General features: G+C 44.0%; 4 protein-coding genes across 8 annotated transcripts; all 4 read right to left on the reverse strand.

Annotated features, from left to right (window-relative positions):
- Positions 1 to 45: 45 nt before the first annotated feature.
- On the reverse strand, positions 46 to 1,792 carry LOC131877945 (iodotyrosine deiodinase-like). Its single transcript, XM_059223794.1, has 5 exons — positions 1,782 to 1,792; positions 1,079 to 1,402; positions 837 to 1,004; positions 517 to 760; positions 46 to 390 (listed from the first exon to the last, which is right to left on the reverse strand). Exons 2-5 carry the CDS (start codon positions 1,385 to 1,387, stop codon positions 158 to 160), a joined length of 954 nt encoding a protein of 317 aa, XP_059079777.1. The 5' UTR covers positions 1,388 to 1,402; positions 1,782 to 1,792; the 3' UTR covers positions 46 to 157.
- Positions 1,793 to 1,926: 134 nt separating this feature from the next.
- Positions 1,927 to 9,627, reverse strand: LOC131877949 (furin-like protease kpc-1). 2 transcript variants are annotated; one of them, XM_059223800.1, is made up of 10 exons: positions 9,471 to 9,627; positions 7,991 to 8,913; positions 7,256 to 7,475; positions 6,353 to 6,585; positions 5,642 to 5,816; positions 5,338 to 5,562; positions 4,951 to 5,269; positions 4,565 to 4,867; positions 3,341 to 3,820; positions 1,927 to 2,852 (listed from the first exon to the last, which is right to left on the reverse strand). In XM_059223800.1, exons 2-10 carry the CDS (start codon positions 8,130 to 8,132, stop codon positions 2,460 to 2,462), a joined length of 2,490 nt encoding a protein of 829 aa, XP_059079783.1. In that variant the 5' UTR covers positions 8,133 to 8,913; positions 9,471 to 9,627; the 3' UTR covers positions 1,927 to 2,459. The 2 variants fall into 2 exon arrangements, with proteins under 2 accessions (XP_059079783.1, XP_059079785.1); XM_059223802.1 differs by having other exon boundaries at positions 9,374 to 9,610.
- Positions 9,628 to 10,638: 1,011 nt separating this feature from the next.
- On the reverse strand, positions 10,639 to 16,428 carry LOC131877951 (uncharacterized). Of its 3 annotated transcripts, none has more exons than XM_059223806.1 (6): positions 15,979 to 16,428; positions 15,441 to 15,917; positions 14,005 to 14,177; positions 12,127 to 12,242; positions 11,108 to 11,321; positions 10,639 to 11,038 (listed from the first exon to the last, which is right to left on the reverse strand). In XM_059223806.1, exons 1-6 carry the CDS (start codon positions 16,157 to 16,159, stop codon positions 10,889 to 10,891), a joined length of 1,311 nt encoding a protein of 436 aa, XP_059079789.1. In that variant the 5' UTR covers positions 16,160 to 16,428; the 3' UTR covers positions 10,639 to 10,888. The 3 variants fall into 3 exon arrangements, with proteins under 3 accessions (XP_059079789.1, XP_059079788.1, XP_059079790.1); XM_059223805.1 differs by having other exon boundaries at positions 15,441 to 15,920; positions 15,979 to 16,427; XM_059223807.1 differs by having other exon boundaries at positions 15,441 to 15,820; positions 15,979 to 16,109.
- Positions 16,429 to 16,778: 350 nt separating this feature from the next.
- LOC131877950 (protein mothers against dpp-like) lies at positions 16,779 to 20,276 on the reverse strand. 2 transcript variants are annotated; one of them, XM_059223803.1, is made up of 6 exons: positions 19,880 to 20,276; positions 18,765 to 19,038; positions 18,453 to 18,701; positions 17,787 to 18,381; positions 17,480 to 17,720; positions 16,779 to 17,404 (listed from the first exon to the last, which is right to left on the reverse strand). In XM_059223803.1, exons 2-6 carry the CDS (start codon positions 18,993 to 18,995, stop codon positions 17,245 to 17,247), a joined length of 1,476 nt encoding a protein of 491 aa, XP_059079786.1. In that variant the 5' UTR covers positions 18,996 to 19,038; positions 19,880 to 20,276; the 3' UTR covers positions 16,779 to 17,244. The 2 variants fall into 2 exon arrangements, with proteins under 2 accessions (XP_059079786.1, XP_059079787.1); XM_059223804.1 differs by lacking the exon at positions 19,880 to 20,276 and adding an exon at positions 19,233 to 19,722.
- Between the last annotated feature and the right edge of the window lie 4,761 nt (positions 20,277 to 25,037).

Below are 25,037 nucleotides of genomic sequence, written 5' to 3' on the forward strand. Positions count from 1 at the left end.
CTGCCTTCTAGACCAGAAGTAACTCAGACGATCGAGCGGCAAAAATAATCTAAAAAGAAGTATTTCTTTATTCGTCAATGGCTGATTTTGAACATTGTTTTACAACCAAAAGTCGTCGCAATGATATTAAGGGCGTTAATCCACGTAGTTTGTACATTTAATCCTTTCCTTCGTAAGAAGCCACACACATAATATCTGTCAATGGTTTTCGATGGATCTTGCGCGTCTCGAGGATCTTGTCATAGGTTTGTGGAAACCCGATGGGAAAAACGAAAAGCGCCGTCTCACTCTCGGGCCGGCCCAAAGCTTGGCCAATGGCCACATGGCCAAAAGTGGGCACCACGATCTTTGTGGCCAGGCCGGCATATTCCAAGCCAGACAAAAGGAATCCTGCAAAGTTAAGTAGATGGCATGAAAGCAAACCATGTGGCATGATCTTGACTGGTGTTTTGGGACATTCGAGCCATTGGTAATTAGTGGAAAATTGAATGTTCTGTCCCTCGTTAGTTAGCTCACCTGCTGCCAGAGAACACGAGACGTCATTGAAATGATTAGCTTCTTTGGCACCATGGGCATCCAAGGAGTATTCTTGCCGCATGAGAACCAGCAGGACTGGAGCCTGGCTCAAATAGGATTTCGAGATCTTGGCCCGCAATTTGGCACGAGTATCCACCTCCTCAGTCAAGGACTCCACTTCTTCAATGAGTTTTGGGGGCTCCAAAATGCGTTGTAGGACCTTCTTCAGCTTCTCATCAGTTACCTAGCATGGAAAAATGATTTTTTTAAGACCCTCGCTCGCTCCCTTGTTATATTCAAGGATCAAGGATCCATTTTACCACGACAAAAGTCCAAGGCTGCTTCCCGTGGGAACTGGGGCCATGACCCGCACAAGCAATGATATTTTCAAGCGTTGCCATTGGAACGGGATCCGGCGAGAATGACTTAACCGGATGTCGTTGTCGTAAGACTTCCAGGAAATCTTCGGAGCGTTTCAGTGACAACTTCTACATAAATAAAGGTTCGATTAGGACTCAAAGCTGGAAAACATCCACCCAAAAATAGAAGGCACGCTGATTACCGTTTTTCGGACATTGTCGGTCGTATTCGTTCGCGCTTGGGTAAGACTATCATCCTCCATTTCCTGGTCCTCTAAATCTTGAGCGGAGTCATCATCTTGGAACTCTTGCCACTCTTCTAGAAAGGTCTTCAAGTCCCGACACTTATGGCGACGATGGGCGGGTTTCTCGCTGTCTGTGGAGTCTTTTCCACAACGGATGTTTTCTCGTGTTTTATCCAAAGATATGAATATGATCGCGTACAGGAAAATCCCTCCCACAATGTATGGCCATTGATCAGTGAAAAAGGGCATGAAATTAATGGGAATCATATTGATGTTGACGCACTCCAAGACACTTTCGGACTGAATAGGATGTTTGGCATTTCTTTGTATGTACTAACAGTCACGTCCTGGCCTTTAAGAACCTTCATTCAAAATTGAAGGACGTCGATGGTGCAGGTAGTAAAAGACCTGATGGAAAGTCAGTGTGTCATTCGAATCCCTTTTTCAATTAGATTCTGAATATGTTTAAATTAATTTTCAGAGAGAATTCAAATGCATTTGTTTCTTGTCACAGCACAAGAATAAGTTCTATAATGATTGAGGAAACACTGGTTTTGAAGTTAAATTTAGTTGTACAAGAGCAAAGGTTTACGAGTTTCTCATTTTTGTTTATTCAATCTCGTCTATGCCTTGCCTACTATTCTCCTGAAGTTCTAGTTACAATGTCAAATCCGTCTAACCTAAATCTATGTTTGGCTTTTCGGGTGTTACTAGTGAATCTAGCACGAGCTAAAATGTCAGCATAAGAGCAGAGTGGATAGTGGATACATTATTCATACAAATGTCAAGATAGAGAGAGCCAAATAAACGTTTGGTAACGAGTTCTCTTTATTGCAATGATCATAGCAAATTCGTCGATGTTACTCTAGAATGGCTTCCCAAGCTCTTGAGCTGGTTAGTTCGGCCATCTAATAAAAATAGAGTTGAACATGGCATTTAAATGAAGATATATCATTCACTCACGATTGCAGAGGTTCTTCATGCTCATGTCTTTTGAGCACACAAACACACTGAATGTGGCTTGGACGGTCATTTCATTAAAAAGGGGAGGGGGAGGCAGAGGAGGAGAGGCGAGACACATAACATCCCTTTCACAACATGATTGTTTTACTTAATATTATTATTTAGCTGAACAACTATCACAAAAGGTAGCTCTGGGATGGTCTCTTGATTGCAACAATCTCATGACCAAGGGATGTTGGTTCATAGTAATCTAAATTTAATTGGATGGTGGCTTCAGGTCAGAATGAATACTTCTCGAATCTCGGCGATTTCCGCGTCTCCGACAATGCTGTGGCTCCTATGACACTTGGATTTGATCTCCTCATAGACATAAATATCACGCATTATCCGAGTATGGTTTCCGATACAGCTGGTCTTCCTCACTTGAGCTGTCGTAATCATGAAAAGGCACCGTGATGGCAGCCGATGAGGAGTTGCCCCCCTTCAACGGATTGGAGAGAAGTGCATCTCCGGGCAGCTTGCCGGGCGAATATTTGCGGTTGACGGTCCCATTGGCACGAGTGGGGAGCACTCGGTCTCGGGATCGTCGCCATCGCATAATGTACACCACAAGGATGACCACGATGAAGAGGTTGATCAAGAAACCCACGGACAAGACGTAATACCATCTGGATGAGTAGAACACACGCTGGATCAACGATTTGTTGTAACAAAAACGTTGCGTGGGAGATTCTTCTTCCAACGTGGCGTCGCCGAAACACGACGAACACTGGAACGAAGAAAAGCGCATTTTTAGGTGATGTAATAAAATAGCACTAATCCCTTTAAGATGGGTTTAAGGACAACAGATGACTTTCTTCGGTTTGAAGGGACTTCTCTTTGCCCCGGAAGTGCACGTAATAAAATCGAGTTAATGCATGAAATTAGAAGTGAATGGTCTCTTTTTCGAAAACTAATTTCTTTTGATATCTATCAATGTGTTCGTTCGAACGAAATCCGGAAAGAAGACCGTTTAGACCGACTAAAGTACAGTGCCCACAATTTTGTTGGGAGATTTCCAATATAGCCTTATCCAATGAGGCAATTACCGCCTCCATTCACTTTTGACCCCAAGCTCAAGAAGATGTATCCCGAACTAATCACTATTAGCTTAGTTAACTTATAGAGCCTCTGAAACACAAATACAAAACACAAACTTCAAAAGCTCTGCCTAACTATTTACCAGATCTTTAAAAGTGTCAAGTCTCAAGAAGTCACCTGATAATCGTTGGGTCCATTGCAAGTCTGACAGGAGTAGTAACATGCAATGCAGGCACTGGCTCGATTGGATTCGCCTAGAAAATATCCTTGAGCCGGACACGAGTCCACACATCGGCCGTTGTGTTGAATAAAGCCCGTCTCGCAGACGGAACACCATTCCTGACTCATTTGCTCTTTGCAGTGGGCGATCACTTGAGATTGAGTTGTCATTTGTTTAGACACATCATCTAGATTCGAACCAGGAACCGACAAATTGGGCACTTCGGCTCCGTCGACTGGTGCAATAGGACCCGATGGAACAGGAGGCTTGTCAGAGGGCGACGGGCTCTCGGGGCTAGGTTCAGCCTTGACGATTTGAGGTTCTTCGGAAGTGCCCAAGAAGGAGAGGCTCCATTCCTTGAGTTCCACGATGGATCGTCCATCATTATGAACCTCTAACGTCCAAGTTCCAACAGGAGATTCGCCCCACATATGGACCTGCGGGGAGCAATTAGTTTATTTTTCGGATTTGTGGTGTCAGGATCGGAGGGATGAGCCTTATCCGACCAGCTAAGCTAGGCATCAGATCCTCTATTTAATACTCCGATAAAGCAATGTTGAAGTTCTTATCAGTCTGGTTTACTGTTTGTGGGTATGGTTAGCGTTTACAAGTTTTCCCGAACAAAGTTGGGGTGAAGAATCGAACAAGGAAGGGACTTCTTTCATGCTAGGAAACTGCACTAATCACTGCGTCTCCATTATTACTTCCTAATCATTTGATCGGAATATCTAACGCGTCTTAAGGAATTTATTTGGGGGAAGCCTTCTTCGAGCCAGTTGTGACGCAACCCATATACTACTAGTAGAACAATCTTCTAACCAGTTGTAATGAGCATTGGTGCGAGTTGATGGTGTTTTCACAAGATAATTAATTATTCCCTTGGAGCCTGAACTGCTCTGGAACTGGGATTGCAAAATTTTCACTTCCTCGTGGCCAATTCCAGTCGACAAATCATCCAGACTCTGTTTATCTAACTCCTTGACGTACCCAATCGTCGAGTTTGTCCATAGTTCCTGCACTTCATGGCCAATAGGCCATTAGTTCGAGAAATCGCTCGCTTATTTTCATCTCTCTCCAATACATAATGTTGCCTTGCCATTAAAATGGAATCAGAATTCATAAGAGTGTTGACAGAATTCCCCTCGTAAGTGGAGAGAAACACGTGAGCCTTACAAACTCACCGTCAAGAAAGGCCAGCCTTGAAAACCTGCCCGAGAGTAATCCCGGGGTCGTTTAGCGATTAAGCTTGACCTTGTTCCCGAAGGAGAGATCAGGAAGATGGCCACATCACCACGTTTCGTGGCCGACAACGTCACTTGAGCTTGAACATGTTCAAGGAAGTTCACTCCATCCCCCGAGCAGTCTTTCACTTGTATCGTAGCCTTATTAGCTTGTCGTCCAGGAATGATTAAATCGATCCGATCCGCAGATCTTGAACATTTTCGTTGTTCACCCGCACCTTCCCACACACGCGCTGTCCGGACCTAGGCCAAAAAAAAGCGGTCACAAACACACTTAAGAAACGCTTCCAAAAAACACGTAAGACGAGGGAATCCATTTCACTAACCATACAAGAGGCGTCCATGATCCCGTATCCGAAAGAATGGGAAAAGTTACGACCCACGCCATTGACTGCCCAGTCCGTGGCTCGGAGATTGGCAACGTGCGCGCATCGTACTGTCAAGTGTTGAACATCGCGCCAATTCAGACTGGGATTAACCTGGAGAATCAAGGCCACGATTCCGGCGGCCAAGGGTGCGCTTGCACTGGTTCCCGTGTGAGATGATGTGCAAATGTGATGGAGATCCGTTGTCACCACCTTTCTTTCGCCGGAAGATCCCGAACTGTAGGTGGAAGCCAACGTGGAAGAGCAAGCTTCGGAATACCTAAAATGAATTATCCACGTTATTGACATTTGAACGAGCTTGAATGACTCGAGTCCTCAAAGTTTTACCATGGAATGAAGCCATTTTCTGTGGCTGAGCTTACGGACAGGGTCCAAACGGAATTAGTGTAGCCATCACAGTTACAATTGTCTTTGTCTCGTCCACCATTTCCACTTGCCCACACGAAAATGGACCCTTTGCCACCACGGCCTTTGGCAATCCCTTGGAGAAAGGCTTGCGTAGCCAAGCGCCCAGGTCCATCCACAGTTTTTCCATCATCGTCAGGACCCCAACTAGATCCAGATGAAGTCAGTTTCAACGTGAGATTCGATCTGGACGAATGCGTTTTAGACTTGAACCTTTGAAGCTTACCTGGCTGAGTAAATGGCCACGTGTTGATTGTTCAAGTTCAATGAGCGAGCTTCAACCGCATCAGTCACATCGCCATCTAACATACGAACACCACCAATGCCGGATTCGTACGCGATTCCAACGGCACATTCCGAATTGTTTGCAGTAGCCGAAACCTCGCCAGCACATCTAGTTCCTAAAAGAATATTGGAGGTGTCAAAAAAAAGGATATCAATGCTGATGTAAACAAAGTCTCCTAAGCTGGATCAAGCGCATCATTGCCAAATATAGACTTCCACATATCGTCGAAGGCACTTGAACAATTACGTAACCTCTGGGTGCATATTTTCTGTTTTCAATAGCAAGCCTCAACACCCACCTGGACAATGATATTTTTGATGAATCTAGAACCGTCGGCTCTCGAAGGGTCTGTCTAAACAATCGAGGATCTAGATCGTGCGTTTTAATTATGAATTTATTGGTCTCATGGTAACTAAAAAACTACTCCCCAATTCAATAAAATCCAATGATTAACTAGTATACTCACGACTCGTATTGGCTGGGAACCAATAAAAGTTCGGCACTTGACGATTGAAGTTCGTTTATTTAAAAACCGAGATTCCATGGACAAAACCTGACTTGGCTCCCTCTTACTTCATAGTGAACTATCATATGCTTCATTGAATATTGCTTAGTCGTCATTTAAGGTAAATAAACACCTATTACACTTACCGTGCCGATTAGAATCTATCAAGTCGTATCTCGGGGTGGGATCGTCGTCGTTGTCATTGACGTCATAACTGGCCATGTGGTCATAGTTTGCTACTAAATCTGGATGGGATCGCTCAATGCCGTCATCCAAGATGGTAATAGACACACCTTTTCCCGTGGCTCCGGCCAACCACGCCTCTTGCACATTCATATCAAGTTTGCCGCCTCGATTTAAGTACCACATCTGAGGCCACCTAGAAGATGATACGTTTACAGACCTCGGGTCTAACGAGGGCTAAATTGATCAGACACTTGATTGGACGAGCATTGGAGATGAGCCAGGACAGACAATCTCAAGCTGATCGATCAAGACGTCTTGCTCTTGTTTAACCTCCGTCGGAAGCTCACTTTGACAGTCAGGGCAAGTGAATGTGGTCATTAATTTCAAAGCACCACCGAGTCAAAGCGACTACTTACTAAGCTATATACACATGTTGATTACTTTGACGCAAACGAACACGACAGCAAGGCAATGACTTCTCCCAAGGGTGCGCGGGATAGTGGTCGATTGATTACAAATATCCTCAACTGTCTTAGTGTCAAAAGTAAGAATATGTTGCTTTTCGGGCGGAGAGCAGAGAGCAGAGCAAAGATGAAGTAACCGCATGTCACTTACATGGAAATGACGCACTAGGGTAGGCCCTAGGAATATGAGTTTGTTTTCATAAACTCCAACGCGGCGGTACCCTAGTTCAAAGAAAATATTTTTTGTAGACGCATTAAAGAAACTCTGCGCTTCACCCGAAAATAAATACACATCTCGAATCTCATTTGATTGGAGTTAGTTGGATAGTACAATGAGAGGCAAACACGTTTCAGAATGTGGCCATGCGAACAAGCATCAGTAGTTAGTTCGTTAGTTACCTTTGGTCATTGAGATTCAGAAAGTCTTCGTATTTCTGAGCTTGAGAGGGAGGCGGGAGTCGCCACATTTGTCTCTTTTTTCGTGATAATACCTTCTGTTGTTCTGCCCATTTCACATGAGCGTGTTCTGTGATGCTTTGGTGAGCACCATCGTGTGGATTTGCGGATCGCTTCGTTACATGGTCGTGCTCAAATAAAAAGATTCCGTCCAAAATTTTACCTAAAAAGGACCAAATGAATCGATTATGACGCCTATGGCTTCTTGACCTTCTGGCACTCAAGCAGGAAAATTCTTCTTTTACATAATGCCTTATTTTTCAAATCAAGCAAAGTTCACTCCTTGAATTCAAGATCAGATCAATTCACTTTTGACACATACAAGTTAAGCAGTAAGCTTTTGAGTGGGCAACAAGCCCAAAATAATGCATATCAAAAAATGAGTTTTAGAAGTGCCCTCCTTGTTTTAGTCGAGTGAGGAATATCGGATAGATGTCTTTGACGGCCGCGGAGGCAAGAAAAACATGAGATATCAAGGACAGGGCGCTCAAAGAATATATTCCTCGTCAGATCTCGATAATTTCAGTCTGTTTAGACGTGATATGGAAAGCTAGAACACCGAAATCTCAGCGATGTATTTGATTAGACATACGTGTATCTTTGGTCTCAATGGTTAAAAGGGGTCTGGAAGATACCCGGATTCAAAGTCGTATCCCTGGGCAAATAAATACTTCTTACCTTTGTTTCGGCAATTCAATTGGGCAGCCACAGCCTCAACTTGGCTTTCATCTTCAATCTCGACTGCCCATTGGTTGATGAAATGGCAATGTACCAAGTCCACAACCAGAATGGCTATGAGAATCCCTCGACAGAGAGCCATTGTTCTGTCCTTACGGCAGTCCTGTGGCTCGAATCACAAGGCCATACGACTGACGCGCCAATTGACTCGAGAATCGATTGCCAGACCTTTCGAGGTTTTTTGGAATTTTCGGCCTAATCCTTTCTAGTATGGTTAGCACGTATCTTCTAGGTGCTTTGTCCCTTGTTGTGTCAATTCAATATCCGGTTTTCCTTCGTGACAGACTTGGTCAGGCGTGAGCACGAATACGAGAGACACTTTGGAGAGCAAATTATTGTTCAACTGGACATCAATTCAAAGAGAGTTTGCGCCAAGTGTGAGATATTCTCATCAGATCCGGATAGGATTTGCGCGTGGACCACTTGGATGCGAGCTTTCATTCAGCCACCCGCCAGCCAGGAGCTTCTCGTTTGAGTAACTTTCCTGAACGTGTTCTCTCGTCCGTCTGATCGTGTAAATGACCTCTTTGAGTTGAGGCTGGAGGATCGAGCTGAAATCTCGGTGCGTCCGCGAAAAAATCGCCCTCGATCTCGACTCGTTGGTTGGATGAGGAGAGCGCGAAAAAGAGTTTCAGACGCATAAGATAATGTAAACGGAGAAACGCGGATCAATGTCAGAAATGTCGGTGGGGTAGTGCACTTCTACGGGGGGAAATCGACCGTGATGTTCCGGAATAGGGAGGGGTGTGGTAAGTTGGGTCGAATTCACTGATCTAGTGTGTTTTCTCTACGTTTCCTCTGTCTGGTCGGGAAGGGATGGTTGTTCACGCCGTGTTAGGAGACTGCATAAGAAGACTAGAAATCTGGAATGCAAAACATGCTTGAGATGATTAGTTCGACGATCTCCTCCAAGCCCCTCAGAAGCTAGTGAGTGGCCCTCTATGGATGAGATATGTGGAGGTCGTTAGTGATTGACGAATCACCCCAAAGGCACCCCCTCCATCTGTTGTTCAGTGTGGTTCATCAACTGATCGCTTCATTTGTCAATTTTGTGAGAGACTTGTGTTTTCACTCTGGGTGAAGCTATGAAGTATCTGCTGTGGATAATATCGTTATCTTAAGCTAAGCTTGATTTAGCCTGGCTAAAGCCAGCAAGGAATCAAATTTGTAGTTGACATTTTCGAGTACAACTAGCCAAGGGGACTTCGACTGAGATGAACTGAGCCGAGGCAAGTCAAGATGAGTTGGCTTCAAATAAGACTGAAGCCAACCGGCAGGAGGGAGGAGGGTAGTTGCAACTGTTGTGATGAAAGAGACTACTACCTAGGGTGAAAAGGCAGATCTTCTGATCGACGTGGATGATGCTAGTAGTGGTGGTCTGGTTCCACGGAAATAATACTTTCTTCATTGATTTGCTCACCTCGGATGACAAGCGAGAAGAAGATCGTACTCCTCGGAATTTGTTTCACGACTCTAACCAGCACTTCTTGCACCTCTCACTACTCAGCAAGTTCTGAAACGTCGTCCAAATGAGATCAGTCCGCACGATGATGTGATGTGCGACAGCTCTCCCAAAAGTTGTTCAACGAGGTAATACTGCCACCGGCCCTACGCATAAGACTGGTGTATTAATTGTATGTACGAACACGTCAAACGGTCCATCCCGTTGGGCAAGCCCGAACAGACCTATGCTAGTACTTGTTCCTAACACAAAACTTGGTATCATCACCATTAGTGGAGCTCCCTGGTGGCTTGGTACTACTACCCTTGATACCCAGCATAGGAGACGACGAGTGGAAGACAGCTGAAGAGCTACTAGCAATGGTGCCGTGGTCTCAGTTATGGAGATGTAGAGCCCTCCATCCACCAAATGAACTTTGGACGGGACGGCAAAATGGTGCTGCCATTCAAAGGGTGGCACTTACCTGTCCCTCCCATGTCTCTCAGGGCAAGAGGCGTCATGGACGTGGCCCCATGCACACCAACTACCAAGCCTTGGTGATAACTAAACCGAGGGAGACTATGCAGCATGTTCAATTCTGCATCAAGCAGGACCATCGCACACGGTCGGGCGTGGACTGTGTACCTCCAGCTTAAATGTCAATGTTTGGAGTACAGCATTGAAATTTTATACTATTATACAATTGCCCAACGTGAGCAGTAGCAGTACATTGTAAGCTAGTATCTAAGGTAATTGCTTCAATTTAAAAATTCAGCCACATGTTGAAGCATAATCTGTTGATATTCTAATTAATTTGGTTTTGATGACACTATCTGTTATTGTTCCGAACGATTTGATTATCCGCGCTGTTCGAGTTGTCCAGTGATCATCAAAATATAACAAAGTATATTCGATCGGTCATGGGGAGTTTGTAACACTGGTTCTTTGTTTGGTTCCTACGCTAGCGATCAACCTTGGCCGCGAAATGTCAAGGCATGTTGGTTGTCTTCATTGGAAGACATGCCCATGGAATAGCTCTCCGCAACGAAGTCGGAGAGCCTCCAAATTCCTAGCTCCAAATCCTACAGACAAAACTTGGCAAACGTCTATGTGTACATTACGAAACAGGTTTCATGGAAACGCGGGCAACCGAGAAATGCATCTTATTCAGTTCACTCTCTTATATTATCTATAAAAATTCCAATGGACGCTTTTCCAAACATTCCATATATACATATATGTATATATATTGTGTGCAGTGCTTTATCGTGCCGATCAACTTTCATCGTATTATCATTCATTGATAGGTTGACACGTCCACCATGATTGACCAACCCACATGATCATGTTAATCCCGGAACTTTCTCGACATGTCATGGTGCATTGTGATTGGGCAATCATTTCCTGTACACAGATACCTCGTATCCAAACAGTTGCTCCTCAGCATTAGAGATGGTGCCACAAAGAGATCGAATTTGTTTGTCATGGACCATGAATCCTAAACTGAATTCGGCAATTTCCTCCTTAGACCGATGAATGGAGATTACCTAAGTTTTAGGACGATTTTAGGATCATGAAGTAATCTAATCTTTTGCATGGCTAAAGTCTCGTTTCACCTGGCCGGTATAGCTTCTTTGAGCCGAGTATCCAAGATCAGCAACCTGCCCGTACTCATCCTCTCTAAACAGTTGAATCGTGGCCTGATACTTCTCGGCATCTTTCTCCGATCCAATGATATACACCCATAAATGCCAATCCGGCGGGACTCTCATGCATTCCAAAAAGAAATGAAAACTGTCACAAATCAGTTCGTTGGCCACCCATGTCATTCTGAAATTAAAATGTTAGAAAAGAACTTTGAGTAGTGAGCAATGAGTCTAGTAACTATTATGATCGGTGCCTGAAATGTCCTCGATGACGTGGCAAGTAAATCTGGTTTGATTCCCTTGTGACTGACTTGGATATCAAAATCAAGTCATTCCAAGAAACACACAATATGATGTTGTTCGAGAAGTAACTACTGTTTTTCAAATTGCTTTCTTTCGAATCGTCTTCCTCGCTCCAAAGAAACGATATCAACTTCTGCAATTGATGCTCTTGACGCTTTAATTGGCTGTGCAAAAAGGGGTTGGCGACAGATCGTCTCCGAGCTATTGCTACTACTGCAGCTACTAGGACGTACATAAATCGAGATCGCACGGTCAAAAAAGCTCTACTCAGCTCATGCTTTGAACATGTTGGATGGATGGAAACGGCTTTTGAAAGACAAGATTCCCAATTGCAGCCAGGATTTTGATTAGAGATTGCTGATTTGACATTCAGATACTGCCTCGAAGTAGGCCATGACTATGAGTGAGTGACTCACTAGCTTCTAGGGCATGCAGAATAACTCAAATCGAAGAGAATCTGTTTAGAGAAGCGACTCAGACGTTTTTTAATTAGTTTTCCTTGTAGAGTACCAATGATTTGCAAGCTGCCTTCATGGAAAAGGATTAGGTTTCTTGCAACTTGTCACTCTAGATTATATCAGGGATTTTTTGTCGTTACTCTTCACATAGCCCCTTCAAATCGAATCCCTTTTCAAATGTTCGCATCATTTGATCTTTGAGTGATATACTGAGTATTCAATACTTACCTAGTAGTCTTATAGAACACGGGCTCTTTGTCAATATTGACATAGCTAGAGACGAGCTGGTTAGAGTTATTCCGACAAATTCGATCACGTCCTTTTTTGCTCCCATTATGATCGTCCTGCAAAACAAAGTATTTCAATACCATGTATCAAAGTTCTTTATTAACAATCGGGTCTGACCCGATCCTGGCTTTGAGGTTGTAAATTCTTGGAATCATTGTAGGGTCATTGTTAAAGCGTTTCACGAGTTACATGACGCTACAAGTATTTATTGATGCATCACCTGATAATCGTAAAGTAAACTAGCTGACTCTGATGTCTGCGTCAAGTCCATGTATGTGGATCCTGTTGCTTTTGTCCATATCCTATACTTACCTACCTAGGCTACCTAGCGCCGAGAAAACCTATTTCTCTTTTGTTTGGTCCAATTTTCACCTCGTTTTGGGACTAACCAGGAAAACTTTGTGACTCCAAAGCTCAATTACGAGTGTATCATAGACAGCCTACAATGGACTCGGAAGTCAAATGATGAGTAGGGCCCAAAGTTCAAGCATCTTTATGGTAGCAACTGAAAAATTACTCATGCTCTATTTTTGCGCAAAATTTTGCCCTTTGGAAGGTGCCATCTACATATCAGTGCAGTTTTGAGACCACGATCCAGCTCAATGATACCGGTATGTATATGCAAATAAGCTCTAATTCTTGTACCAATTGATCAAGTTAACGGAAACTGCGCGTATTTCGTATAGGTGAATTTATTTTCACAATGTCTGAAGATAATCGGAATGACTTCTGTTGGGGCGCAAGCTATGTACCTTCTCCTAGAGAATGATGTTGCAAAGCTATCTACTGATTCTAAGGGTGAGGTATCTATTTCTTCGTGATCCAATCTCTCAAGAAAGTGACGCACTTGATGAAAAACTGCATTCGCATTTCTTGTAACTAGCTAGGAAGTAAGCGAGCGAGGTAGCGAGCAAACTCGATGGGGCAAGAAGTATTGATGAACAAAAGCTTGATGTTGAACGTAAGGTGTTTTAGTTCCTTGACAGATCCCATGTCAAGTGTCTGATCAGATCTGTTCATCATAGTTCTTGCTTTATGTAGTTTCAGAAGATAACAAATGGGTCAAGTCGCGTTGTTGGCAAGATTGAATCTTCTTGCTGGATGAACCCATTCATTCCTTGAAATGACCATTGCTTTGTACAATATGTGCACTTCGTACTATTTTGCTGCATATGGCAATTCCCGGGAGACACCAGACTCTTTGTCGATTCAGATTGAACAAACATACGGATGGTTCTTATGTTAAGAATCCTATTGAGAAGAAGCGTCACTGCTCCGTTTTTTGTGTTTCAAACACCTCGCATTTTACAAGTAAAAGAAAGCAAAGCTGAATATGAACGATTTCAGCGGATTCAAACCGTCTCCTTTACATCTCAATGGCTTTCACCTTTGCTGATTGAAAAAAACCGTTATGGGGTACAAAAAAATCTACTTTTAAACCAAACAAATAGATTTAATGGTGCAAAGCTCTGTGATTAAACAAATTGTTTGCCAATATAGATAATACTCGATTGAACTTCCCTGAAACATAAAATTTTTTTTGGCATAACACTCCCTGTAGCATCACATGAGTTAGCCCTCTACTTCAACGGTTCCTAACGTAGTCGATCAAGGTATTAGTGTCCATCAAGCATAGTTCTTTTGGTGATTTGGATTAGTTTGGTGATAACCGCTAATGCGCTTGCAAAAGTGGTTCTGCAGGAGGATAAGCTATTCACCTGAATTGGGTCCTTTTTTTATAATCCTTGAACGCCCTCTCATTCAAATATATTCATTTAGTAGGCACTGCCATTATAATCCACAATTGTTGAAACTCACCTGAACGTGTTCAAGAAGTTTAGCGAATGGCGGTTTGATTGGGCAAGTTAAAGAGGGACATCTTGTGGGACGAAATTTACATTCGCGATCTTCATGGAACTCCATACTGGGCAAGCGGTAAGGACATCCAGATGAAAAGAAACGACATCTCACGGCCCCAATCGTTGAGGCGTCTACACAATAAGATGATTTAATTTGTAAAAGCATCAATTTTGGTTGTTTACTGGGAAACAGTGGAAACAATGGGCCCAAATGTGACAAAAAATAGGTCATCCTATGCCAATGACAAGCATAAAGGATTCAACCGAGCGCTAGGGTTTACCTAAAAACTTTTTTGGATGCATTTATTTAATAAAAAAAATGTCAACAATGACGGCCAGAAAGGAACATTTATCTTTCTTTACTTTTGACGTGTTCATTAACAAGGTCAAACCCAACCACAAAAGTTTACAACGGTCGGCTGACGATCAGGGAACTTTTGGAAGTCCAAGAATAGTTGAAATCTTAAGCAAAAAGCCTAAAAATGTCAAGGTGCGAATTACGATATAAACTAAATAATTTGCTTACAAGTTTTTCATTTTAGTTAATATTTAAAAGGCGTTTTGTATCTAAAAATAGATTCAAAACTGTGTCGTGTATCATTTCCAAAAAACTGGAAGATGTCCTTAAAAATGAGAGATTTTACATGTTTTTAACAAGCAGACCTAGTTTCAAAGCTATTTTTTTTTTATCATTTTTTTGATTTAGTTGGTCCCTTGCTACTAGCTTTCAATCATTCTTTTTCATGCAGAACGTCATCTCTCCAGATACTGTAGAGCGTCAAACGGAACTTGCATTGGATTTGTTGAACAAAATCGACGTTCTGCTCGGTTATTTATAAACATGACAAATCATTTTTAGGAATAGTACTTGAGATACAAAATACCAGAATGTTAGCCAGTTATTTGATTAAATCAATTTCTGAAAAGGTAAAAATTAGTTATCAATAGGTTTTTGAAAATTAAGTAATCAGACAGGCATGCTCTCTACTTCTTGACTCAAAATTCAACGACATCTAGTTCTAACCTCGTAAGCATCCATGAGCTCCTATTTTCTTCTTTTAGTGAAAGATGCTAGAAATCTGTCCCTATATTGATATGATGTAAACCAACCTTGAATTCATGATGACATCGAATTCAGTGTCGCAAAAACTGCCTGGTTTATTAGTAAAATGCTCAAGGGGAAGAAAAACTGATGGCAAAAAAACTCCAAAGAAAGAGCAAGCTTTCAACTATGTTATATGAACCAGTTTCAAATATGAATACGGAGGCTTAATTGGATGTTGGAGGGTCTTTGGAGAATTGATCACAAATCAGTGAACCAAGCGGTTGGTTGTCCCTTTTCTACTTTCTAGACATCTACGTCAACAACGAATAGCCGTTAACTCATTGGGTTACCTGAAGGAGCCAGGGACACCGATTCCGGTTCCTCATCGATGCGTTCTAGATCTCGTTCCATTTTTCGGACTAGCATATCCCGTTCCTTGATAATCTTGTCCTTGGCCTCGATCTGCTTTTGGTTGCGTCTCAAAAGTTCCTCGCGAAGATCAGCTTGCCGTTCCATTCGTTTCACATGATCCATCAGCTCAAGATAGGCTGAGATGACCTGGATTGGTTTTAGACGCCTCAAATTAGACTCCAAATCATTTGGGTGCACTTCCGGACCCAATCCCAAGGTATGCAAGCTAGTGGGCGATTCCATGGCGCTAGCGGGCCGAGTGCTCGGTAATGGAGATGGGATGTCTTCACGATAACTGCTCGTGGCTAGTGGGGATTCTCTGTAATTTCCATATTCGGATCGAGTCGTGATTGTGACACGCTTTGTTTGTTGACGGCTTGGGATCTTCGACACCAGGATCGAGCTCTCAGGATCTCCTTCTGGGATAATTCTGTCTTGATACGATGATGGCCCGGAACAAAGAGCACAAGGACTTACCGTTCGAATAGGATGACATCATACTTCTCGGCCGAGGAGAATTCCGTTCGTCCTCCGAGTTACTGAAACTGTTCCTTGGATTCAAATATGGACGAGACACTCGTTGGGAAACGGGAGACATTGGTCTTGGTGATTGATCCGAGGTTGAGCAATCGCGATCCAACTCGTAGGCAGGTCTCATCTCCCTTGATATACGCTACAGCACGCCTAACGATATTGGGATGGATACAGATCCAAGGCACACTGGCAATCCATGCTATCGTCAGGACGAGAGAGAGAGACAGAGAGACCTCCTTTTCTGCTTAAAATTGCAGGGAGAGGAATTTCATTGTGTTTCTCAATAATGAAAGCAATCCACACTTGTTTGAGCGAGTGAGTGAGTGTGTCAAACCACTATTCTACCTTAACCACCTAGAGATGTCGACGCCAGTCCGGTAGCCTCATCATTACATGCAACTAGCTACGATCGGGCATCCAAATCTACAGTATTCGAAATATCAACCGAATTTCTATTGTTTACCCAATGTGAGCGAGCGGCTCGAAGTCATGTCGGACTGACACTAGGCATCCGGCATGCCAACTAGGTTGAGCCTGGCGCGGATCTCCGGTACACGTATCGTCATAGACAAAAGATGCTACGCATTTTGCATTTGGGCCAAGCAAGTATGGTGGGCGCGACCGACAATTCACTTCCATTTTTTCCATCTGTATAAGGACCAGGCACACTTCCCCCTTCGAAAAGGGGATAGCTTTGATCTGAAGGCCATTTAGATCATACATGAATTAACAAAATGACAGAATAATTTGAAGCAGCAGACTCATGAGTTTGTATATTCTCACTTTTGAAAATAGAGAGTACAGTTTATAACCGCACATTTGAACTAAAGAATAATGCAGTGGCACAAGTCATTCTACTAGTTGGAAGCACAAGACGATTAGTTCGAGGACAAACTCGCAAATTTGTTGAAATAGATGGTAGGCCAGCGACGGCCTGGACAAATTTTACATTGCATCGTGATATTTCGATTTGCCATCATTCGTTGAAGGCACTGAGAGACATTGAAAAAGAAGTAAAAATTGTCATTTTGGTAAAAGAATTTGATCTTGGTTGATGTGTGGCGAGAACCTTTTGAAAGACACCAATGCCTCTTTAAATCATGTGAAAAGAGATCAATAAGACATGGGGTTACATTGCTTTCGTTTTCTATACCCTCAGAAAGAGCTTTTTCTTTCTATAGTATTGGCCCTAGTAGGTTGGCTGGCATTTCAAGACACGGAAGTGATGTGATTGCTGGGCGAGCCCATTTGAGTGAGAACGTTGTCCAACCAGAGTAAAGCGCCATGAAGATGGATTTCGATCCAACACGGAGTGGACGTGACGTCTTGCCGATGATAATCAGCGCCCCAGCCTTTGACAAATGACATTCTAGAAGTAATCAAGGGGACTGTTACATTCTGAAGGGAAATCGTCAAAACAATAATTATGCCAGAAAGCATGTACCTGATTGTACACATTTTCGTCAGCTCGTAGACGGCTTCGAAGCCATGTTGAACGTATTCAGTGAGGAGATCGGCAAATTCCTTAAAATTGAAGATCTTGAGCGAGCATCCAGGCGGAATCTTACACACGGTGGTGGCGAGAAAGCTATGATGATAATTGCAATTTCGGGATTGCACGAAAATAGCCGAATCTGAGAGGCATTCGGCGTAGACCTCGCTGCCGGTATAATACAGATGCACCCCTAGAACATAAGATGTTACAAGAGTTGGTACCAGACGAAGCTTTGAGGGCTTGAATTCCTCCGTACCTTTGCCGATGTGGCGGCGGGTGTTTTCGATGGTTGAATTCCGGTTCACGTTCGATAGCTGCCCGAGACAAAATCGGTTGTTATTTTGAACCGACGGATACGTGAATCCATCGACAAACACGTGATGGTTGACCGCATGATAGACTTCGCCTACACGCGAATTCAACTCGTAATAAGCAATACTGCACCAATGCACGGGTTCTTGGTAGGCCACGGCTGTGGGAGCTGCGTTCGTGTTTGAAGTCGTGTCCATTTGCTCGGTTTTTGATCCACCTGGATTCTGTTGAGAGGGTTGGGGTTGTTGTTGCGGTTGTTGTTGCTGCTGATTTTGCTGAGGATCCGTCTGGCCATTCATCATATCAAGAGGACTATACGCCGGGGGTGGGGTCTCAGGGCCCACGTTGCCTGGGTTGTACGGACTCTGAGGGTTATTGCCCACCACCCCGCCAGATGTCACGGAACCTGGTGAAGGAATTCCACTGGAAGACATTCCCGACGGAGACATGGGTCCACCCATGTTGGGGTTATTCATAACAGGGCTGTTGAATCCATGAGGACCATAGGACACATTCCTCGGCATCTGCTCAGGCATGTTCTGTCGAGGTACAGAAAAGTTAATGGCTCGCGGGTTGGATCTAGAACGAACAAGCATATATTTCAACTCACCGAAAATGGAAGCATAGCCGATGAGGATCCTCCGGGCATGGGATCAGAAAACCTCGGTACCAACACCGGAGGTAAGACGGGAGACTCGACTCTCTTGTAATGGTACGGGTTGATGCACACATCCTTATGCTTGGCATTGAATGGGAACTTGCAAATTTCTAGCGCTTTCAACTCGTGGTGAGACTGGAGATCGGGCCAACGCCACACACGGCAGTAGATCACGTGAGGCAGACCTTTGCGATGGGATACCTAAGAAAATGGGAGTACTTTGGATGAACCTTGAAAGGCCATCAATACAAGGTCCTTCCTTACCTGTAATCGCCCGTCAAGACTGCGGGGTATGGTCACACAATTAGATGGCTGTCCAGGGGAGCTAAGGGCCTTCTCAAGTTCCTCAATGGCTCCTTTGGACTTTTTCAACTTCTTCACCAGGGCATCCACGGCCTTCTCAGCCCACTTTTCTTCTTCATCGCCCTGCTTCCATCCCAAGAGCTTCTTGACCGCCGGTGACGTGAATGAGAAGAGCGAATTTAAACTAGTCATTGTCACCGTCCACGATACCCGAGTGACAATGGCTCTTCTTCAACTGCAATGCAATGTGATGGTGGGCGTTATTGCAACTGAGCTACCCGTGGTTGGGTGGCCCTTCAGAATTGAAAAAGATCTGATGAGCTACGCTACGGCAGCCAAGCTATGTTGTAATGTACAAGGGAAGCATTTCCGGACAAGGATAGAAAGCTTTGCTTGCTCACATGATGAGACCGAGAGGTGTTGCATTACCTTGGACTGCCTCGCGAAAATGCCAGACTGTTTGATTCGTCTTTGAGTGAGGAGAATGCTCAACAAAACGAAACGGAAAACCCAGCACGTTTTAATCTCGGGTGTACTTTGGACCGTTCTTTTTGTTTGAACGGCAGCCACTACGTCGTCAAAACACAACGACAAGCACAATACAGGACTCGTGTGAATTTCGTGAATTCTCTCTCTCTACATATGTGTAATAACTTGAGAGATGAGTACATGAACGTTCGACCGACCGTCTTAGAAATGAAGGATCATCGTCGCAATTATCCGTCTTTCACACTTCGTTCAAGAACGAACGGCACACTCACGGACTACCATGACAATCCCTGGCGATCGCCCTGGCTCGACCTCGGGATCGAGGAATGGCATCACAATCAATTCCGAGAACTTGCCACTATCCCAAAAAGGCAACAGGCATCCTCCTCCTCCCCCTCATTATGCTCTACTATACGAAAGCGTGTGTGAGTGTGTGTATGTGTGTGTGTGTGTGTATGTGTGTGTATGTGTATGTGTGGTTTCGTATTTGAGTCTGTATCCAAGGCATGTACGTACGTTCAAAGGAGGCATTGCCAAATATGTCCCTCGAAACAAGCTGGATCCCCACCTGAGTTGGGCTGACTCACCTTCTTTTTTAGCACCGAGTCGGGAACATGGATCGGTTGGATCTGGTCGATCCCACTTGTTCCAGTCAGTTTGACTGCCACTTCACAAGCTGCACTCACTTCGGATTGTTGGAACTACTTTTTGTCTGTTCTGTCCTAGGAACTCGAGTCCGCGACAAAGCGGCGACAGAAAATTCGATCAACGTCGCGACTCGCTCCTTCTTCATCTGGCCTCTTCTTGTACGTCTTAGTCGGTCTTAGTGCACGGGTTCGTCGAGTTTGTTGCCAGTGGCTGTAGTCCTGCTAGTGGTGGTGGCGGTGCTCGGGGTGCTACAAGCTACGGTGGTCGTCCTCGATGATCACTCGCTCACACCTTTCCGAACTCCCGCTCGTCTCTCTCTCTCGCTCTCTGGCTTACACACACACACACACATAGATACCCACTAGAGATTGCGAAGCTTTAAGCTTTGCTCACCTTCACTTGTAGATTCTGGTCCATCTAGTGACGAAGTGACTAAGCTGTCCATGCTGGATGATGATGATGATCATGATGATCATGATGATGATCATTAACATCATCCTTGCTGGCTGTCTTGCTTGCTTGCTGGCGTGCCCTGTCCATCTGTTTAGCCTCTTCTGTCCACTTGATCGTCTCGCTCGCTCAAGTTGAGGTTGAGGCAAGTAGTGGCACTCTGACGACTCTGACGGTGGCTAATCCTCAAGTCGCCCTTGGCGAGGGTTGCGAACTGTACCCCTCGAGGGGAGTCTGGAGAGCTGTCGGATCGACTGGGTCCAATGCTGGCTGAACATCTTGAGCAGGTCTCACCTTTCTTGGAGTCTACTCAAACTCGAACATCTTCTCGACGATCTGGTGATGAAGGATACCTTTTCGATCATTAAGGAACTCGGGGGAGCTAACGAAGGGCTTAGAGAAGATATCGCAGGGGCAACTAATGACTGCCTTTCTGTTGAGAACCAATAACCCCTCCCTCGTCCTCGTTGCCCTCCATGTCTTAAAAAAGGGAATGGTTGGTCATTTCCTGAGGGAGCAATTATTACTTCCTACCTATGACCATCTTTATTTCCCCTGGATTCAGATGGATGCGCATTTTTTAGGCGTTGGGGCATGTAAAGTATGTTTTGTTTCACAACCAAAGGCATGGCCAACAATTATAAACTTTCATAAGGGCGTTGCGTGCGAGGTCAAAACGATTAAAAAGCTCTAACTCTGTCGGTATTCTATTGCCAGTTCACTGGCCGTACGAAGGTGCAGCATCCTTGCTCGCTCCTGTCTTGGAGATCTGAGAAGTGTGCATCTGAGAGCGAGGCGGTCTTCTTCAGTCTGACCGGGTTAGGTTGGGCACAAGTGTTCAACAGCTTCTCCATCCTCTTACTCCTCAAATTCGTTCCTTTTTCTGCATCCACTGAAGTTGAGACTGACATGGCGAGGAAGAAGGGTCGGTATTCCCAGATCATAGCGAGGGGTTTTTTCAATCTAACAAGACCTAAAATCCGATGATACCTTGTATATTACTACTCTAGGGGAATCTTTATGTAGACTATGTAGCAGGGTGGCCAATTTTGGGAATCAGCTTTACTTTTGGACACCAAGTGGACAAAAGTGTCAAAAAAATGGACCAAAGTGTGCAAAAGTGGCTTAAAGTGGGCTAAAGTGAACAAAACAACACACAGGATGGGCAAAACAACCCAAGTACAATTGTCCAAAAGTGGGAATACAAGTATTGATTTTTAACCCTAATTCATGGTTTTTTACGTTATCTGTTTGTTAACCATCAAATGGAATTATTAATTGATAGAATTGAAACCATCTTAATATACATATATACATTAGGCAGCAACCAACCTTTGCACAAAAATTACAAATCAATTCCTTCATTAGAAAGTTAAGATTGACTAACAACCCTGTTGATCTTAATGCCTTTGGGCATGCGAAACATTGTTACTCCTCTGATATCATGCTGGTGCTTACCACAGCTCAAAAAATCGAAATAAAGGCCATGGGTCTGGGCTTTGTTGACGTTTTGGATGCTCAGGTAAAAAAACAGAAAACATTCTGAAAACGGGTCGTTCCAGAATTTGACAAGATTATACTATTTATTGATATATGGGTCAAAAGGTAATTGTCAAATTGCTGTTATTTGCTCAGAAAATTGCAGACAAGCGAGAAGAGTCTTAAGAAGCAGAAAAGAAATGAAAAGAAGGGAAGGAAAATGAATTTTTAATTAAAAAGTTTCACATAATTTATTTCAGAACAAACAAGAGATGCAAGAACGTCATTGTTTCATTCAATGGGCTTTTTCGTTGATAAATTCAACCACTTTGAGACTGAAATCGCACATCCAATCACAATCATTCCCTCTCATCTATTCCCTAGCCTCCAGGCAAAGAGCAGACGCTTTGGCTTGGCTTCCTAAGACTATATATAAATATATATATGTATAGACTGCTCGTTGAAATCGTGAGGCTGACTTGGCATTCCTTGGCAGTAAGCTGTAATTTTGGCGCTCTCGTCGCATCAGTTCAGCTGTTGCCAAAGCCAACTTGGTGGCAAAACGTTGAACTTTGTAGTGGCAAAAACATCGAGGGAGAGTGTAACATTGTAGTTTAACCCTATCCGTGGCCCATTAATTGTCAAAGTGAGTGGTTGATGGAGGCACGACATGGTTCCCTAGAGGGCGTGGGTTCGACTCTCACCTTCGGAGAAAACCTATTCATCAACCACGGCCAAGAAGGCCGGCCCTGAGGTCAACCTATGCAAAGCGCGAGGCCGTCTACCCATCTCCTGATATTGGCAAATGAGCCCTCTTCAGCCAGTTAGAGGTACCTCCAGACCCGGGGGATTTTGCCCTCGGATTGACCATTGGACTGGAAGAGCCTTGAGAACCAAGTCAAAGGAAATTCAAGTTGACGACATCAACAGAGGAGCTGGAATAATGAGCGGGCTATCCAAAGACATGAAAGCACTGTTGGAATAGTAGAGAACTTCACTCACGAGCAATATCCTCATTGAGTCAACCGGATATCATGGTTTCATCTCTCTTGGCGATGCTGTGGGTTCCATGACCAGCGGCCCAATGAAGATTAGTCTATTTTAATACACTTTTTAAACCACACCACCTCATGACCACTCGATCCCATCTGTTATGAGAACCCAATCAATGACTTTGGCCCAGAACGGGTTTTTGCCGGCATGAGAACGAGGTGCATTGAAGATACGAATAATGGTCTTCCAGATCTTGCAAATTGAGATTTGAGGCCTTACAAAAAGAGTAATATCTTTCCAGACCTACCGTCAGCTCCCAAGACTTGGACTCAGACGGCAGCAAGGCTTAATAACGGACTAGAGATTTGGAATGCGAATGAAAGCAAAAAATTGTTATCTCCTAAACCATTCAATTTATTCAAAAGAAGCCCTTTGTATGACCACAAGATCTTGTGGAATAGATGAACTTGGCCAATTTTGAGCCAAAAACTACGCAAAACTACGCGTGACCGTCAATACTCCGAAGGGATGTCGGCCAAGGACAATAAGGTGTTAGCAAGTCCTTGACCGGGAAGGACAACTTGTGCCCGGACATCACCTCCGGAAAGGTCAGGTTCCCAACACTGTTGAACACTAACCTTGTCAGCCTGATTGTGAGGGGCTCAGTTTCGCATACAGTATGTATCAAAAGTTCTGTCGGTATCGAAAAATGTGTTTTTTGAGTGATATCTCACGAATCGGATTAATTTTTCCAAAAAAGGTTTCGCTATTAGAAAATCATACTTTCCGCGATAGTATATTCATGATCCAAATCAGTTGAAATCAAGTATTAACCAGATAATCCGATGTCTAAAAATGAAAAAAAAAACGGTCAAAGGCAATGTCGAAAAACACGACTTCTTCCCGGTTTGAGATCCGGATTCGCGGAATCGCCATGATAGAGGCCGGATTAACCCAAAAGGAAGTAGCCAAGACCTTGGGGGTCAGTTTAAGGTCGGTTGAACGATGGTGGAGGTCCCAAAAGATGGGCCAGAGCCTGAAAGACAAACCAAGGTCTGGGAGGCCAAAAAGTCTCAAGAGGGTTGCCAAGATCGTCATAGCCAAGTCTGTTGGAAAACGATACCGATCAACCCGGAATTTAGCCACCAAACTGACCAAACATGGACACCCAGTGTCCCACAGCAGCGTCCATCGCTATTTGAAGAAAACTCTTGGTCTCACTCCGTACAAACGGCCAAAAATCCCCAAGATTACCCCAAAACAACGATTGGCCCGCTTATATTTCTGTCTGGAGAGAAGAAACTGGACAGTGGACGATTGGAGCAAGGTTTGTTTCTCAGATGAGTCTCCCTTTTACCTGTTCGCACCCTCAAATCGTCAAATTGACCGGGTCTGGGCAAGCTCCAGTGACCAAGTAGAGCCTTGTCAAACTGTCAAGCACCCGCCCTATTGGATGGTTTGGGGAATGATGAGCTCCCAAGCTTTGTCTGAACTCCATTTCATCCCCCAAAAAGTGACTGTGAGGACGGACTACTATGTGGACAACATCCTTGACAAATCTTGTTTGGATGCATTCAATAGGAGGAATAAAAATGGAGGCGTTATGGAAAGGAGGATGGTCGCAAAGAGGTCTGAAGCAATTTTCCAGCAAGATGGTGCTCCGGCACATCACTCTCTGAAATCCCAGGAGTGGTGTCAAAATAACCTGCCTGGATTCTGGAAGAAAGGGACTTGGCCTGCCAACTCCCCTGACTTGTCTCCAATTGAAAATCTTTGGGCAATCATGAAAGAAGCTGTCAGTCAACTTGAGGGTCCCACCACTTTGGAGAGCCTCAAAACTCAAAACAAAACCGAGGCAAACTTTACGAAATTTGATTGAAGGGATGCCAAACCGAATTAAAAAATGCATTAAATTGAAAGGGAGATATATTGGTAAATAATTATTTGTTATTTTACAAAAAAAAATATGAAATAAAATTTGGAGTGATTCCTAAACTAAAAACCCGACAAAACTTTTGATACATACTGTAGAAAATGCGTCCATGCATTGTTGGCATATTGGGGCACGCAGAGGTATTGCTTGAGGAACTTGGTGTAGGTGGCATCGGCGGATTTCAGGGTGGATTGGGCGGAGTTTGCAGGCCAAAAGTGAAGGCCGTAGAGGAAAATTGGGTT

This window comes from Tigriopus californicus, chromosome 3, assembly GCF_007210705.1.
Source record: "Tigriopus californicus strain San Diego chromosome 3, Tcal_SD_v2.1, whole genome shotgun sequence".
NCBI classification, from domain to species: domain Eukaryota; kingdom Metazoa; phylum Arthropoda; class Copepoda; order Harpacticoida; family Harpacticidae; genus Tigriopus; species Tigriopus californicus.

Excerpts from the sequence above, each read along its gene's own strand:
- LOC131877950 (XM_059223803.1), bottom strand. The coding sequence starts at position 18,995 with ATGACTAGTTTAAATTCGCTCTTCTCATTCACGTCACCGGCGGTCAAG. Across the intron at positions 18,382-18,452 it reads CGGCTATGCTTCCATTTTCG|AACATGCCTGAGCAGATGCC; the intron begins GTGAGTTGAAAT and ends GTACCTCGACAG. Across the intron at positions 17,405-17,479 it reads ACGAAAATGTGTACAATCAG|AATGTCATTTGTCAAAGGCT; the intron begins GTACATGCTTTC and ends GATTACTTCTAG.
- LOC131877945 (XM_059223794.1), bottom strand. The coding sequence starts at position 1,387 with ATGATTCCCATTAATTTCATGCCCTTTTTCACTGATCAATGGCCATAC. Across the intron at positions 1,005-1,078 it reads CCGACAATGTCCGAAAAACG|AAGTTGTCACTGAAACGCTC; the intron begins GTAATCAGCGTG and ends TTATTTATGTAG. Across the intron at positions 391-516 it reads CTCGTGTTCTCTGGCAGCAG|GATTCCTTTTGTCTGGCTTG; the intron begins GTGAGCTAACTA and ends TTAACTTTGCAG.
- LOC131877951 (XM_059223805.1), bottom strand. The coding sequence starts at position 16,159 with ATGAGACCTGCCTACGAGTTGGATCGCGATTGCTCAACCTCGGATCAA. Across the intron at positions 12,243-14,004 it reads AACTTCTTGAACACGTTCAG|GACGATCATAATGGGAGCAA; the intron begins GTGAGTTTCAAC and ends TTTGTTTTGCAG. Across the intron at positions 11,322-12,126 it reads GTGTTCTATAAGACTACTAG|AATGACATGGGTGGCCAACG; the intron begins GTAAGTATTGAA and ends TTTTAATTTCAG.
- LOC131877949 (XM_059223800.1), bottom strand. The coding sequence starts at position 8,132 with ATGGCTCTCTGTCGAGGGATTCTCATAGCCATTCTGGTTGTGGACTTG. Across the intron at positions 5,270-5,337 it reads GAAAATGGCTTCATTCCATG|GTATTCCGAAGCTTGCTCTT; the intron begins GTAAAACTTTGA and ends AATTCATTTTAG. Across the intron at positions 4,868-4,950 it reads TCATGGACGCCTCTTGTATG|GTCCGGACAGCGCGTGTGTG; the intron begins GTTAGTGAAATG and ends TTTTTGGCCTAG.